At 45.4% G+C, this 18,356-nt stretch overlaps 1 protein-coding gene across 1 annotated transcript in view; it reads right to left on the bottom strand.

The window, feature by feature from the left end:
• Positions 1 to 18,356, bottom strand: part of appbp2 (amyloid beta precursor protein binding protein 2) — a 237,519-nt gene that overhangs the window by 136,312 nt on the left and 82,851 nt on the right. The window contains 4 exon segments of the mRNA XM_088380624.1: positions 15,885 to 15,990; positions 16,067 to 16,134; positions 16,290 to 16,379; positions 16,477 to 16,645. Coding sequence (XP_088236750.1) covers positions 15,885 to 15,990; positions 16,067 to 16,134; positions 16,290 to 16,379; positions 16,477 to 16,645 — 433 coding nt within the window.

An 18,356-nucleotide genomic window follows, 5' to 3' on the forward strand; every position in this document is an offset into this window, starting at 1 on the left:
TTATCATGGGTGATTTCAACATCCACATGAATTCACCGTCAGAACCACTGACTTTGGCATTTCAAACTTTAATCGATACGTTTGGTTTTACGCAAGCTGTACAGGCAGCAACGCATAAGAATGGAAATACCTTATATCTGGTGTTATCTCGGGGACTAGCAACCTCAAATATAGCAGTACTGCCATACACTACTGTTCTGTCTGATCATTTCTTAATAAAATTTGAAATTTTAGTTCCTTGTCAAAGACAAGAGAGCAATCAGAATTATAGCAGCCGTAATTTTAACTCCATGACTGCAACTGCGCTATCTGAGTTACTGTCGCCGGCAACCGCCATGTTTCCCGCATACAGCGGCTCTATTGATAATCTGAATTCAATGCGACATTATTAAAAGCCATCGACTCTGTGGCACCGCTACGTCTGAAAACTCGCCGTAGATGGCCAACTCCGTGGTTCACAGATGAAACACGTACGTTTAAACAATTATGTAGAAAGCATGAGCGCAGATGGCGTTTAACCAAACTTGAGGTCAGGCATGGAAGGACAGCCTCCTGAAATATAAAGATGCGCTTATTTTAGCAAAAACTCGTTATTTTTCGCAAGTCATTAATCTTAATAAAAACAATCCTAAATCCCTATTTGATACAGTGGCAAAGCTAACTCTGCGCCAGCCGACCCCCGATAGCTCCTTCCACTCTGCTGACGAGTTTATGAAATTTTTTGCTCAAAAGATTGAGTCCATTAGGGACGAGATCAAGAATACCATTCCAATCGCTCCGCCGGTTAATAGCGCTGGGGATCATGCAATAACCCTCTCAAATTTTAAAAGCGTGTCCCTTGAAATGCTTACAAAATTGGTTAGTACGGCTAAACAAACAACATGTTTACTCGACCCGCTTCCAGCCAAACTACTTAAAGAATTATTTCCAATTTTAGGACCGTCCGTCTTAAATATAATCAATCTGTCTGTTTCCTCTGGGATAGTGCCAACAGCCTTTAAAACCGCTATTATTAAACCGCTACTTAAGCGAGCAAATCTTGACCCGGACTGTCTCAGTAATTATAGGCCAGTTTCAAACCTCCCATTCATAGCAAAACTTCTCGAAAAAGTAGTAGCGCAGCAGCTTATTGATTACATGGTCGCTAATAATCGATATGACTCTTTTCAGTCTGGACAGCACTTGCTAAAGTGACTAATGATCTCCTCATAGCTATGGATTCAAATACATCGTCTGTGTTGTTACTACTCGATCTTAGTGCTATCTTTGACACTGTAGACTTCGATATTTTATCAGGGCGTCTTAAAAGTTGTGTTGGTATCTCAGGGTCAGCACTAAGCTGGTTCAATTCCTATCTATCAGACAGGACACACCGTATCCATGGCAATACGTCCTCTGAGCTTTATAATGTTACTTGTGGTGTCCCACAGGGATCGGTACTCGGACCGATTTTATTTAATATTTATATGATTCCGCTTGGGGACATAATACGTAAATATAATATTAGCTTTCAATGCTACGCGGATGACACCCAATTATATATGCCGTTATCGATGACAGATCCGCGGGACTGTTGTAATCTCGAGGCGTGCCTTGCGGAGATGAAGCAATGGATGTCTCTCAACTTCCTTCGTCTTAACCCAGATAAAACTGAGATGTTGATAATTGGTCCTACTCGTTATCAACACTTATTTAAGGAAACCACTATAACTATAGATAACCGTACTATCACTCAGAGTGAGACGGTAACTAATCTCGGGGTAATATTTGACCAAACGCTCTCCTTTCAAAAACACATTAAGAATATAACCAGGATTGCGCTTTTTCACCTTCGTAATATTGCTAAGATTCGTCCTATCCTCTCGACCGGGGATGCGGAAACTATTATACATGCGTTCGTCATGTCGCGCCTGAACTACTGTAATGTATTATTCTCTGGTCTTCCTAAGTCCAGTATCAAAAGTCTACAGTTAGTGCAAAATGCCGCTGCGAGGCTGCTCTCACGGTCAAGAAAATTTGATCACATTACCCCAATATTAGCCAAATTACATTGGCTCCCAGTCCATTTAAGATGTGACTTCAAGGTTCTTCTACTAACCTATAAATCACTGCATGGCTTAGCGCCTTCATATCTCGTCGACCTAGTCGTTCCTTATGTTCCGTCTCGTAACCTTCGTTACGCAAAACGCTAGTCTTTTAGTTACACCGAGGGCCAAGAAAATGTCTGCAGGGTCTAGAGCATTCTCTATTCGGGCTCCAGAGCTTTGGAATGCCCTACCAATGGATATTAGAACTACTACCTCAGTAGAAACATTTAAGACACGTTTAAAGACATTTCTATGAGATGGCCTTTAACTAACTTGTAGTGGCCGATTTGGCCGGAGTTTGTTTTGTTCTCTCTGCCCACCCCCTCCCGGGCTGGGGAGGGGGTTAGGTGGCTCAAAAGCTGATAGCGGCTAGCTGGATTCTCGGGGACCAATTCAAGATGAAGAAACTGCAGCTCAACCCCCTTGAAGACACTGCCAGGACAGTCGCGGGCACCTCCGACATCCATTTTTTTCATTGATTTTCATATTATGTATTACTTGTGCCCTCTCTGCATCCATTACAACCTGGTGATCCTGAAAGGGGGATCCTTCCATCTGTGGTCCCTTCTCAAGGTTTCTCATTTTCCCCTGGCAGGGTTTTTTTGAGTTTTTCCTTGCCCTTTTGGGAGCTTAAGATCAGGGGATGCTTTGAGAATAATTGTCAATTTTGGCTATGTGAAGCCCTTTGAGACTGTTTGTGATTTAGGGCTATACAAATAAACTTGACTTGACTTGACTTGAATTCCTTCAAACTCTTTGTCCTCCGTGTCACTTAGAAATGATCACCGCTAATGATGCCGGTAGTCCTTATGTGGGCACGTTTGTATGTAAACAACCGCCGCGCCGCGCTACTGACTTCACTTGCAATCGTAATCCATTGGTACATCACGGTTCTCCAAACTTGCTTTCTGCTGCTCGATTACTGTTTTCAGCTGCATATTTTAAAACTTCAAGTTTGTAACCTGCAAAATATGAGTTTCTTTTTGGTGCCATTTTTCTTAAGCCCACCCAGTTGATGAGTCACGGCCAACGGTGAAATTTAGAGCGCCCTCATCCAGTTTCGTCTGAAAATATAATTTTTTTGGGTTGTTTTATCAAAGTCAAAGTCTGCTTTATCGTCGATTTTTTTTTTTTTTTATATACTAAGACACACAAAGAGATTGAAATTACGTTCCCATTATCCCTCAGTGAGATAGTACACATATGCATACAAGCAACACAAAAAACCCAAGAAGGCACAAACAATGAATAAGCAAGAGTGTTGAATAAATGATAAATAAAGAAAATAATAATAAATAATAATAATAAATATAAGAGGAGCAAAAATGGAGCAAGTGTACATACAGCAGACAGTGGACTTGGATATGGTGCTTTAAAGTGTTAATTGCTTTATTTGATGTTTTCTCTATTTTTTATGTTTTGAATATGTTCAAGATAAAGATATAAAAGCATGTGAAGTGATCAACTATACTAAAAATAACATGGGAAGTGGTCAACTATGAAAAAAAATGCGACTTATAGTCCGGAAATTACGGTGTGTGTGTGTGTGTGTGTGTGTGTGTGTATATATATATATATATATATATATATATATATATATATATATATATATATATATATATATATATATATATATATATATATATATGCACTGCTCAAAACAATTAAAGGAACAGTTTTTTTTAATCAGGGTATGGCATGAATTCAATTACACTTTTCTGATAAGGTTTTGGTCAGGTACGCGGCAGAGAGGGTTGTTAAATCAGTTTCAGCTGCATTGGTGTTGATGGAATTAACAACAGGTGCACTAGAGGGGCAACAATGAGATGGTCTCCAAAACAGGACTGGTTTTGCGGGTGGAGGCCATTTCAAATTCCTCCCTCCTGATCTTTTTTAACTGGTTTTCCACAAGTGTTGGTTTTAGCTAGAGTCATTATCACGACTGGGAGCATGAGGCGATTTCTTAACCCTCCTGAAGTTGAGCAGATTGTCCAACTCCTTGAGGGTGGCACATCCATGCGTGCTGTTGCAAGAAGATTTGATGTGTCTCTCAGTACAATCTCCGGAGCATGGCGGAGATTCCAGGAGGCAGGCAGTTAGTCTAGGAGAGCTGGAAAGGGCCGTAGATGGTCCTCATCCCATCAGCAGGACCGATATCTGCTGCTTTGTGCAAGGAGAAACAGGTTGAGCACTAGCCGAGCCCTAAAGAATGACCTCCAGCAGGCTATTGGTGAGAATATCTCTGTCCAAACAGTCAGAAACAAAGTCCGCCACTGGCGCCCTGTGCTTTTCACAGATGAGAGCAGGTTTACCCTGAGCACCTGTGATAGACGTGAAAGGGTCTGGAGAAGCCAAGGAGAGCGCTATAATGCCTGCAACATTATTCAGCATGACCGGTTCGGTGGTGGGTCAGTGATGGTGTGGGGAGGCATTTTCATGGAGGGACGAACAGACCTCTACAGGCTAGAGAACAGCAGTCTGACTGCCATTAGGTATCGGGATGAAATCCTTGCACCCATGGTCAGACCCTACAATGGTGCAGTAGGTCCTGGGTTCCTCCTTATCCACAACAATGCCCGGCCTGTTGTGGCAAGAGTATGCAGACAGTATCTGGAGGATGAAGGAATTGACACAATTGAATGGCCCTCACGATCACCTGATCTAAACCCGATAGAACACCTCTGGGACATAATGTTTCGGTCCATCATACGCCGCCAGGTTGCTCCTCAGACTTTACAGGAGCCCACTGATGCCCTTAGACAGATCTGGAAGGACATCCCACAACACACCATCCATCGTCTCATTAGGAGCATGCCGCAACGTTGTCAAGCATGCATACAAGCATGTGGAGGCCACACAAGATATTCATCAATATTAATATATCAATTATCCATATGAAAATAATTTTGGGTTGCAGAAATCCGCGACTCCGCGAGTCGTCACCTTATCGTGGTGGAGGGGTTTGCGTGCCCCTATGATCCTAGGAGCCATGTTGTCGGGGGCTTCATGCCCCTGGTAGGGTCACCCATGGCAAACGGGTCCTAGGTGAGGGGTCAGACAAAGCACGGCTCACCCAAGCCCCTTATGATGAAAACCATAAATGGACTTTGTTTTCCCTCGCCCGGACGCGGGTCACCGGGGCCCCCCTCTGGAGCCAGGCCTGGAGGCGGGGCTCGAAGGCGAGCGTCTGGTGGCCGGGCCTTCGCCCATGGGGCCCGGCCGGGCATAGCCCGAAATGGAAACGTGGGTCCCCCTTCCCATGGGCTCACCACCTGTGGGAGGGGCCGAAGGGGTCGGGTGCAATGTGAGCTGGGCGGCAGCCAAAGGCAGGGACCTTGGCGGTCTGATCCCCGGCTGCAGAAGCTGGCTCTTGGGACATGGAATGTCACCTCTCTGGCTGGAAAGGAGCCCGAGCTGGTGTGCGAGGCAGAAAGATTCCGACTAGATATAGTCGGACTAGCCTCCACACACAGTTTGGGTTCCGGTACAAGCCCTCTCGAGAGGGGCTGGACTCTCTTCCACTCTGGAGTTGCCCACGGTGAGAGGCGTCGAGCAGGTGTGGGTATACTTATTGCCCCCCGGCTGGGCGCCTGCACATTGGGGTTCACCCCGGTGAACGAGAGGGTAGCCTCCCTCCGCCTTCGGGTGGGGGGACGGGTCCTGACTGTTGTTTGTGTCTATGCACCAAACAGCAGCTCAGAGTACCCACCCTTCTTGGGGTCCCTGGAAGAAGTGCTGGAGAGTGCTCCTTCTGGGGACTCTATCGTTCTACTGGGTGACTTCAATGCTCACGTGGGCAATGACAGTGAGACCTGGAAGGGCGTGATTGGGAGGAACGGCCCCCCTGATCTGAACCCGAGCGGTGTTCTATTGTTGGACTTCTGTGCTCGACACGGATTTTCAATAATGAACACCATGTTCAAACATAAGGGTGTCCATGTGTGCACTTGGCACCAGGACACCCTAGGCCGCAGTTCGATGATCGACTTTGTAGTCGTGTCATCGGATTTGCGGCCGCATGTTTTGGACACTCGGGTGAAGAGAGGGGCGGAGCTGTCAACTGATCACCACCTGGTGGTGGGTTGGCTCCGATGGTGGGGGAAGATGCCGGTCCGACCTGGCAGACCCAAACGCTCTGTGAGGGTCTGCTGGGAACGTCTGGCAGAATCTCCTGTCAGGAAGAGCTTCAACTCCCACCTCCGGCAGAGCTTTTCCCACGTCCCGGGGGAGGCGGGGGACATTGAGTCTGAGTGGACCATGTTCCGCGCCTCCATTGTTGAGGCGGCCGACCGGAGCTGTGGCCGTAAGGTCGTTGGTGCCTGTCGTGGCGGCAATCCCCGAACCCGCTGGTGGACACCGGCGGTAAGGGATGCTGTCAAGCTGAAGAAGGAGTCCTATCGGGCCGTTTTGGCCTGCGGGACTCCGGAGGCAGCTGACAGGTACCGGATGGCCAAGCGGAACGCGGCTTCGGCGGTTACTGAGGCAAAAACCCGGGCGTGGGAGGAGTTCGGTGAGGCCATGGAGAATGACTTTCGGACGGCTTCGAGGAAATTCTGGTCCACCATCCGGCGTCTCAGGAGGGGGAAGCAGTGCAACGTCAACACTGTTTACAGTGGGGATGGCGTGCTGCTGACCTCGACTCGGGACGTCGTGAGTCGGTGGGGAGAATACTTCGAAGACCTCCTCAATTCCACCTACACGCCTTCCATTGAGGAAGCAGGGCCTGGAGACTCTGAAGCGGATTCTCCAATCTCTGGGGTCGAAGTCACTGAGGTAGTCAAAAAACTCCTCGGTGGCAAGGCCCCGGGGGTGGATGAGATCCGCCCGGAGTTCTTAAAGGCTCTGGATGTTGTGGGGCTGTCATGGCTGACACGCCTCTACAACGTTGCGTGGACATCGGGGACAGTGCCTCTGGATTGGCAGACTGGGGTGGTGGTTCCCCTCTTTAAGAAGGGGGACCGGAGGGTGTGTTCCAATTACAGGGAAATCACACTCCTCAGCCTCCCTGGTAAGGTCTATTCAGGGGTGCTGGAGAGGAGGGTCCGTCGGGAGGTCGAACCTCGGATTCAGGAGGAGCAGTGTGGCTTTCGTCCTGGCCGTGGAACAGTGGACCAGCTCTACACCCTCGGCAGGATCCTCGAGGGTGCATGGGAGTTCGCCCAACCAGTCCACATGTGTTTTGTGGACTTGGAGAAGGCGTTCGACCGTGTCCCTCGGGAGGTTCTGTGGAGAGTGCTTCGGGAGTACGGGGTGCCGAGCCAACTGATAAGGGCGGTTCGGTCCCTGTATCACCGATGCCAGAGTCTGGTCCGCATTTCCGGCAGTAAGACGGATTCGTTCCCAGTGAGGGTTGGACTCCGCCAAGGCTGCCCTTTGTCACCGATTCTGTTCATAATTTTTATGGACAGAATTTCTAGGCGCAGCCGAGGCGTTGAGGGGGTCCGGTTTGGGGACCTCAGCATCGCGTCTCTGCTTTTTGCAGATGACGTGGTGCTGTTGGCTTCTTCAGGCCGTGATCTCCAGCTCTCGCTGGAACGATTCGCAGCCGAGTGTGAAGCGGTCGGGATGAGGGTCAGCACCTCCAAATCCGAGTCCATGGTCCTCGATCGGAAAACGGTGGAATGCCCTGTCCGGATCGGGGATGAGATCCTGCCCCAAGTGGAGGAGTTCAAGTATCTTGGAGTCTTGTTCACGAGTGAGGGGAGGATGGAGCGTGAGATCGACAGGCGGATCGGTGCAGCGTCGGCAGTAATGCGGACCCTGTACCGGTCCGTTGTGGTGAAGAGAGAGCTGAGCCAAAAGGCAAAGCTCTCAATTTACCGGTCGATTTACGCTCCTACCCTCACCTATGGTCACGAGCTATGGGTCGTGACCGAAAGAACAAGATCTCGGATACAAGCGGCCGAAATGAGTTTTCTCCGCAGGATGTCCGGGCTCTCCCTTAGAGATAGGGTGAGAAGCTCGGTCATCCGGGAGAGACTCGGAGTAGAGTCGCTACTCCTCCACGTTGAGAGGAGCCAGATGAGGTGGCTCGGGCATCTTATCAGGATGCCTCCTGGACGCCTCCCTGGGGAGGTGTTCCGGGCATGTCCCACCGGTAGGAGACCCCGGGGACGACCCAGGACGCGCTGGAGAGACTATGTCTCTCAGCTGGCCTGGGAACGCCTTGGGATCCCCCGGGATGAGCTGGATGAAGTGGCTGGGGAGAGGGAAGTCTGGGAGTCCCTCCTAAAGCTGCTGCCCCCGCGACCCGACCCCGGATAAGCGGAAGAAGATGGATGGATGGATGGATGGATGGATGGAGAAATTGAATTTAGGCAAAATGGACGAGCCTGCCACATCATTTTTTCTCTTTGATTTTTGGGGTGTCCTCTGTAGGCTGAAAACTTTTATTTCCATCAAAAGATGTGGCATCTTTTTTTTCCTGAGACATTAAACTGTCCATATCAGTATAGGTATCCAACATTTTTGTTGTCACCATTGAAATCTGATGTATTTTCAAAGTGTTCCTTTAATTTTTTTGAGCAGTATACAGGACTGTCTCGGAAAATTAGAATATTGTGATAAAGTTCTTTATTTTCTGTAATACAATTAAAAAAACAAAAATGTCATACATTCTGGATTCATTACAAGTCAACTGAAATATTGCAAGCCTTTTATTATTTTAATATAGCTGATTATGGCTTACAGTTTAAGAAAACTCAAAAATCCTATCTCAAAATATTATAATATTTCCTCAGACCAAGTAAAAAAAGATTTATAACAGCAAAACAAAATCAGACATTTGAAAATTTCTATTAATGCACAGTACTTGGTTGGGAACCCTTTTGCATGGATTACTGCATCATTGCGGTGTGGCATGGAGGCAATCAGCCTCTGGCATTGCTGAGGTGTTATGGATGCCCAGGATGCTTCAACAGTGGCTTTTAGCTCATTTGCATTGTTGGGTCTGGTGTCTTTCAGCTTCTTCTTCACAATACCCCGCAAATTCTCTATGGGGTTGAGGTCAGGAGAATTGGAAGTCCAATCGAGGACAGTAATGCCATGATCAGTACACCATTTACTGGTGGTTTTGGCACTGTAGACAGGTGCCAGATCATGCTGGAAAATGAAAATCATCATCTCCATAGAGCTCTTCAGCAGACGAAAGCATGTAGTGCTCTAAAATCTGCATTTTCTCTGGACTTGATGAAACACAGTGGACCTACACCAGCAGCTGACATGGCTCCCCAAACCATTGCTGACTGTGGGAACTTCACATTGGATTTCAAGCAACTTGGATTTTGCTCCTCTCCAGCCTTTCTCCAGACTCTGGCGCCTCGACTTCCAAATGAAATACAAAATTTGCTTTCGTCTGAAAAGAGGACTTTGGACCACTCTGCAACTGTCCAGTGCTTCTTTTCCATGGCCCAAGTCAGACGTTTCTTCCGTTGTCTTGAGTTCAGAAGTGTCTTGACCATGGGAATACGGCTATTGTAGCCCATTTCCCGGACACGTCTGTGAACAGTGGCTTTTGATACCTGGACTCCAGCTTCAGTCCACTGTCTTTGAAGCTCCCCCAAATTCTGGAAGCAACTTTTCTTCACAATGCTGTTAAGGGTGCGGTCATCTCTCTTGGTTGTGCAGCGTTTCCTGCCACATTTCCCCCTTCCAACAGACTTTTTGTGGATGTGCTTTGAAACTGAACAGCTTGCTCTTTGAGACATTTCTTTTTGTGTCTTACCCTCCTGATGGAGGGTGTCAATGATGGTCCTCTGGACAGCAGTCAGATCAGCAGTCTTCCCCATGCTTGTGATTTAGTTTACTGAACCAAGCTGAGTGTTTTTCAAGGCTCAGGAAACCCCTGCAGGTGTTTCGAGTTAATTAGATGATTCGAGTGATTAGTTGAATACCCTACTAGTATACTTTTACATGATATTCTAATATTTTGAGATGGGATATTTGAGTTTTCTTAAGCTGTATGCCATAATCAGCAATATTAAAATAATAAAAGGCTTGCAATATTTCAGTTGATTTGTAATGATTCCAGAATGTATGACATTTTAGTTTTTTAATTGCATTACAGAGAATAAAGAACTTTATCACAATATTCAAATTTTCTGAGTCCTATATATTCCTATATATATATATATATATATATATATATATATATATATATATATATATATATATATATATATATATATATATATATATATATATATATATATATATACATACATACATATTCTTTAACTATATCATGACAATGGCTAACATTAGCTTACATGTAATATCATGCTTACATGCTTGTTAAAGTAAAAATGTACCTTTGTGTTTTTTTGTTTCAATGTGCTCCTTAATGTTCCGAGCGCCGCGACCTCCATAGCTGATCATATCTTGACAGAGAATACACAAAATCTTCCCCGGGACATCTACTTTACGGATATGTTCCGTGGTTACGGACTGTGTTCCGAGTTGTACGATGACGCTGCTCTCGAGCCATGCCCATCTGAAGCAGTTCTTGATCCCGTTCGGCTTGTCAATTTCCCTGGCACGATCATAGTCTTTTTTCTCTCAAACGTTCGCCATGCTGGCGAAACCTTTGCTGAGTAGGCCCTAGATTCAAGATTCAAGAGTTTTTTATTCGCCATGTTTGAGCGTGCTAAACAAGGAATTTGACTTCGGTAAATCACAGCCTCTGTTCAACATTTAGGTGACTAACAACAACACTCAGGACATGTGAAAAATGGCAGATATTCTCAAACATCCCCTGATCTTAAACTCCCAAGAGGGCAAGGAAAAACTCAAAACTCCAGCTAGGGGAAATGAGAAACCTTGAGAAGAGACCACAGATGGGAGGGTCCCTCTTCTAGGATGACCAGGCTGCAATGGATGCAGAGAGGACACATAGTACAAACAGTGTAGACAACTCAAAAATGGTGTGGAGAGCAGGATGTTATTGCACAGTAATGACTCTGAGACTCTAAGAGGGGTGTGAGTTCATCAGAGCAACAGCCAGGGGGAAGAAGCTGTCTCTGTGTCTGCTGGTTTTAGTGTACAGAGCTCTATCTAACTAAATAACTCGTCTACAAGTGATGAAAACCCAATTACAAATTCCTATTGTGGCGGTATAAAAACATTCAGTTCTCCGCGTAAATTAAGTTAACAAGTGGAAAGATGTGATGAAAGTAGCGCCAAAATGCTGCCAAAGATAAGGCGGATGTTGTCGCATCACTGCTGCCAGTGAGTTAGGTTTACAGAGGCAAGCCGATTCCGTACTCACAGCTTAACTAATTTTGCCTTGAGATGTGCCAAAAAATGTCGTCGTGGCGGGCGAGCAAATGCTCGCGGGTCGCAGAGGCTAACGTTGCCTAGCCAGCTGGCCGGCCGCTTCCCTACCCACCCCATATATAAAAAAAAAAAATCTCAATGGATTTACACGATTCAGGAAAATGATACTTTTGACGGAAAAAAAACACGGAAATCCGCAGATCCGTGGTAAATTCTCATCCCTGATTAAATACAAAATAGACTCGGTAATTTAGTCTGCGCCTTTTAACCCGAAACGCCTTATGATTGTGAAAATATGGTAATACCAAATAATTTGTAATTGCAATCATTTTCTGGAAGAAATTGAGTATTATCTGACAGAATTGCAGAGGTGCCAATACCTTTGGCCAGCACTGTGTGGAGTCAAAAGCAATTTTGGCCTTTCACTTGCACCTCTCACTCCCTTATTCATTTACCTCTAGAATGTTTTCATTTGGACACAAGAGGGTGGGATCGACTGGGTTCTGTGGGCAGTTATTAGGCCAACCAGGTGCACCTGTGGGCAGTTTCCACCAAAAACAGGCATGGTTGGCTGATTGGCCACTTCAAATCGCCCGTAGGTGTGAGTGCTCGTGCGGATGGTTGTTCATGTATGTGTGCCCTGCTATTGGCTGGGAACCGGTTCAGGGTGTCCCCTGCCTACTTCCTGATGACTAATGGGATAGGCCGCAGCACGCCCGTGACCCCCGTGGGGACAAGCAGTACAGAAAATGTTATGACTTTCCCGCTCAATGTTAGGCAAGCACCTCCTCGCTGCCTATCTTTAAAGTCCACCTTAAAAAAAAAATTCAGTCAGCATGAGACTTGATTTTTTCTGCTACATGTACGGCACACTATGTATGTAGCTGTAATTGCTTAAACCAGGGGTGTCCAAAGTTTTTGCAAAGCAGGACAGATTTGGTTAGATGAAAATGTATAGGGGCCGACCATTCGCACCAACATTCCTCGAACCATTGCCATTGTAAATAAACTGTAAACTATGTAACTATCCTTTGTTGTCTGCAGATAGGTTGACATAGCAAATGAGAATCTGTTGTCAATTGCACTACCAGAAAAGTTAAAGATTAAAATGATAATAAATTAAATACGATGAACAATTTTATGAATGTTGAATGATTTTTTTATTAGATGTATTAAGTTTGTTTTATTTATGTTATTGTTGTATTAATAAAAAGGGTGATATTGGTGTTTGTGACTGCAGTAAACAGGCCAGGTTGCATCATGTCAGATTTTCAATCCAAAATAAATCATTCTCCATTTTATCTTTTTTATTTCAAGTTCATACGCAACAAATTACTTCATAATCACAATATAATAATCCATAGTCTTTTGGCTGTTTGAGATCACTGTGAGTGGGTAGCGCTGACGCATAGAGTTAATACGAAGTAGACAGCTGGGTTTTTTTTTGCGTTTCCCTGTGCAGTGTCACTTGCAGCGTCTCTGATTTTAGCGTCGCCTTAGTCCTTGGTGTGTGGCCATTTAAATGAGGAAGTGTGTGTGTCACTGAATATCTTGCAAACAGACACTTGTGTGCGCGTGAACTGGGAAGGGACGGAGGAGACATGCTCGCAACCAATCATGTGCGCGTTTTCATTAGCACGAGTTTCATTTCTATGGCTCGCAGGTCCTTGCGACAGTGCCAGCGGGCCACTTATTATTGATTTTATGACACAATGCTTCGGGCCAGTTTAAATTTAGACGTAGGCCGCATTTGGCCTGCTTGCCGGACTTTGGACATGCCTGGCTTAAACGATATCTAACTATAAGTAAAGTTGAGTTGAACTAACTTTAGTAAACTGTTCTGTGATACACCCTTTCTTCGGTATCACAAAAACATAAATTTCATTGGTCACCAAGAATCATGATGGCCTCGCGAGTCCCCCCCCACACACACATCAAATTGCCATTTTGCAATGCTCTCTCACCACTCAGTAAGCATTGGTCTATATCAGGGACATTCTGCTATTCAATTTTGTGAGATCATGTCTGATTATGCAAGAGCCAATCACGTATGAAGCAGTGGCACATAGCCATTTCACAGTGCTCTCACCTTGGGCACACTTGGTACACATCAGTGCAAATTCGGCACATTCTGCTGTTATTTTTTCTTTTGGAGAGGTCATGTGACATGCCAGAGGGCTTGGTCTCATCAAAAAGTGGTGGTGACTACCGTAATTTTCAGACTATAAGCCGCACCAGCTAAAATCCGTGGATATTTTAGATTCTTTCTTATATAAGACGCACCGGACTATAAGACGCACGTGCGCACGAGTTATTTACAAAGAAAGACAGTACATAGAAAGCCTTTTTAAAGTTTTAATAACATACTTTAACATGTCTTTCTAAACTCTGCCTGTGACGCAGCAGTAGTACCGCAGCAACACGGAAGTGTGCACGCGAGTTATTTACAAAGAAAGACGGTACATAGAAAGCCTTTTTAAAGTTTTAATAACATCCATCCATCCAGCCATCCATTTTCTGAACCGCTTAGTCCCCACGGGGGTCGCGGGCGAGCTGGAGCCTATCCCAGCCGTCATCGGGCAGTAGGCGGGGGACACCCTGAACCGGTTGCCAGCCAATCGCAGGGCACACAGAGACAAACAACTATTTGCACTCGCACTCACACCTAGGGACAATTTGGAGTCTTCAATTGGCCTACCAAGCATGTTTTGGGGATGTGGGAGGAAACCGGAGTGCCCGGAGAAAACCCACGCGGGCTCGGGGAGAACATGCAAACTCCGCACAGGGAGGGCCGGAGGTGGAATCGAACCCGCACCCTCCTAACTGTGAGGCGGACGTGCTACCCAGTGCACCACCGAGCCGCCAACAGATGGAACAGATGTTGTTCGAAAACCGAGGCTCCACTGTATATACATTTCATTGTTACAACTGTCCACTGTTGTGCCGTTTGTCGGATCGCGGTTTGCTTCGTGTGCGCGCCGTTTGATTGACACCTCCGGCACACTCCTTTAAGTTTGCCTTGCATCGTACGAGTAGCCGTTACGCAGCGGCACGGCGACTAACGGTCGCCACAAATGTATTTTGTTGTCTCGATCGATGATTATGTTTGGTGTGTTGCCGAAAGTATTTCAGTTATTGTTACTTATTTATTTGCCAATAATTCAGTAAAGCAATCAAAACTGAACCACGTCTTCCCTCCTGTGTTCTGACCGACACCCGGGGGTGAAAAGAGCATAATCATCCGAGCCAACCCCCTATACCAGGGGTGTCAAACAGATTTTGGAACAGATCCATCCATCCATCCATTTTCTGAACAGCTTAGTCCCCACGGGGGTTGCGGGCGTGCTGGAGCCTATCCCAGCCATCATCAGGCAGTAGGCGGGGGACACCCTGAACCGGTTGCCAGCCAATCGCAGGGCACACAGAGACAGACAACCATTCGCACCCACACTCACACCTAGGGACACTTTGGAGTCTTCAATCGGCCTACCAAGCATGTTTTTGGAATGTGGGAGGAAACCGGAGTGCCCGGAGAAAACCCACGCGGGCCCGGGGAGAACATACAAACTCCACACAGGGAGGGCCGGAGGTGGAATCGAACCCGCACCCTCCTAACTGTGAGGCGGACGTGCTACTGTTTTAATAACATACCTTAATATTTCTTTCCAAACACTGCCTGTGACGCGGCAGTAATACCGCAGCAACATGGAAGTAACACAGCACTAATAGGGCTCGATAAAAAAAACATACCGGTAAAAGTCACTGAGACGCGGCGGTAACACAGCAGCAACACAGTAGCACAGCACTAACAGGGCTGGTTAAAAAAACACCAGTAAAAGTCACTGAGAGCCGTCTTCATCTTCCTCCTGTGCACTGAAACCATCGAAGTCTTCCTCCTTAGTATCCAATTGGAATTGCGTTAGATATACTTCGCCACACACTTTCTCAGTCTTTCTTTCGTCGTTGCTTTTATGCATTTCTTCTAACGTTTTCCATGATGAGGGTCTGTTCATGCTAATTGTATTCATGCACGAAGCGCTAAATTACATGTCCCTCCGCCCAGCAAAGCAGTGCCGCACAACAGCGGTCCACAGCTTTTTTACAAGTGTATAAAAGTGAACAAGTCATCATAAAATTCACGGGAAAAATCCTATATAAGCCACACTGGACTATAAGCCGCAGGGTTCAAAACTTGAGAAAAACGTATAGTCCAAAATTTACGGTAAGTGTTGACAGCTGAGACTGAGAACCTTTCGTTATGCAAAATACATGTCTGACCACACGAAACCCCTTTCTATCAAATTACTATTCAGATAATACGTAGCAAATCGAGAAAACATAATACATGATTACAGAGGGGTGAAATATGCTTTTGATGTGGTAATATACATGTGTGTCAATCTGGAGATATGGTACGCACAGATTAAAACCGTGTTGAATACCATAAAAATAAAGATGACAGCCATGAAACCTTCATCATAAGTCATGTCTTTTGGTTTATATTAGTTGGGTTTACTTACTTACCTGGTAAATAGTAACCGACTGGCATATGTTGTCTACATTTAGTAAGTAAAAGCCATAATCCAGCAATGTGTCCGAATATTTAGGATGCTTATGCCCAAAGTGTTCTCTGTAAGAGAAAATAGTAGTCAGATGTCATTGTGATCATTTAAATCAATAATGAAACACCTAAAGTGACATAATACCTTGCTAGAAATATTCCATGTTTAATGAGTTTCTCTGCCTTTCTGAATTCTCTCTTCACCACACAGGCCTGAAGCAGATTAATAGATTTAAGACACTGGAAAAATAGTACATAGCTAAAGGGATATTTGTCTGTTATAGTATGTACAGTAGATTCATTGTATTTCATGCATACATTTCACCCAAATTGTTAAATGCAAATACTAATATGAAGAACATTATAACCTTGGAAGCCTGGCGAAGGACATCGATGACTACTTTGACTGGCAGCCCTGGAATAATTTCCTTCATGGCCTCTACACACCATCTGTATGCCTGGGACAAAGTTAGTTAAGAATGGGGTACACATTTCTCAGCAGTATTACATAATACAATTGGATAATTGTTCTCAGAAAGTGTGGATAAACTATACCTCATCATAATGGCTTTTAGCAAAAAGCAAACCACAAAACTCTCCATACAATGCTGCCTTGTTGGCCTCATGGCCATGTTTTGCTAATTTTTCCATATGCGACTGAGCAAGCTTGAAGGTCTCTTCCCCCAGATGGAACTTACAATTACCATTGCGCACATGAAGAATCCTAGAGAGGGGGGCAGAGAGAGAGAGAGAGAGAGAGAGAGAGAGAGAGAGAGAGAGAGAGAGAGAGAGAGAGAGAGACATAGTCCTCAATTTACGAACACAATGGGGTAATAACAGTAAAACATCTTGTTTAGCAGCTCCTTTGTAGACCCCCAAGAACACTTAAAATCTTTCAGCTGCCCCGTTAGGAGTCACTACAGCAAATCAGATTTTTCCATATCACTCTGTCCTGTGTATCTTCCTCTGTCACACCAATCACCTGCATGTCCTCTTGCACCACCTCCAAAAACATCCGCTTTGGCCTCCTTCTCCTCTTGCCTGGTGGATCCATCCTCAGCATCCTTCTCCCTATTCATCCTCATCAGCACATGTCCAAGCCATCTCAATCTCGCCTCTCTGACTTTGTCTCCAAACCATCCCACGTGAGCTGGCCCTCTGATATGTTCATTCCTAATCCTGTCCATGCAACATAGCTGGTCGCACGACTGCCTTGTAGACGTTCCCCTTCATTCTTGCAGATAGTTACAAATCACTCCTGCCGCCCTTCTCCACCCAGCCAGCACTCTCTTCTTCACCTCTCTGCCACGCTCTCTATTAGTTGACACTATTACACTCTCATCACCTCCAACACACTCTTAACATACTCTTCCTTTAAGATGACCCCAACACCATTTCACTTACAATATACACCATGATCCAACAACTTAAACTCACCGCCTATGCTCCTGCTCTTACTTTGCTTCCGCTTGAGTGTTAGGATATTCACCCTGACACCCATGCAACTTGAGCCTGTGGTGCTGCTCTTACTTCCCTGTGGGCGGTAGGGAGCGAGGCTCAGTGGTAGAGTGTATCCCTCTCAACTCTAAGGTTGTGGGATTGATCCTTAAACCTGGTGACCATGCTGAAGTGTCCTTGAGCAAGACACTGAACCCCAGGTTTGCTCCCAGTATGGACCTGGCAGCACCATACATGACAGCAGCCTCCCATTGGTGTATGAATGTGTGTGTGAATGGGTGAATGTGAGGCATTGTAAAGCGCTTTTATCTACACCACATGGTGCCCAAAGCGCTTTACAAAAGGACAATGCATGAAAAAGTCACACATTTTTGCATTTGTTACATCAGCAAAGTTTCATGATGAAATCATTATTAATAAATGAACATAAATGGTAAAACACTTATTTAGTGCTTTTACCGTATTTTCCGGACTATAAGTTGCAATTTTTGTTTTAAAGTTTGACCAGGGTTGCGACTTATAATCAGGAGCGACTCACATGCGAAATTATTAACACATTACTTGATCATTGACACATTACTTACGATGGTATAGTTGATCACTTCACATGTTATTTTCACTTTAAACCGCATGAGGGCGCACTAAACCTGTATAATAATTAGAGCCGCAACTGACAATGAGTCTGACCTCAGCGCTGCATGTACTTCTGAAGTCAAAAGCAGCGTTGTATATAAGTGACACGAAGGACGAAGATTTCAATGGATTTAATGATTTGGAGTGACACGGATGGTTCGATAAAATTGTAATTTATGTTATAGTTATTTGATATATAGTTTATATATAGTTGCATCGGTCTGTGGAAATGTTTGAACCGCAACCGACGATGAGTCCGACGTCAGCGCTCATGTACTTCCGGAGTCAGCAGCGGCGTTTTTTTCAAGTGACACAGAGGACGAACATTTCGATGGATTTAATGA

Source organism: Syngnathus floridae, chromosome 7 (assembly GCF_059516105.1).
Source record: "Syngnathus floridae isolate MCC-2025c chromosome 7, RoL_Sflo_1.0, whole genome shotgun sequence".
NCBI lineage: Eukaryota > Metazoa > Chordata > Actinopteri > Syngnathiformes > Syngnathidae > Syngnathus > Syngnathus floridae.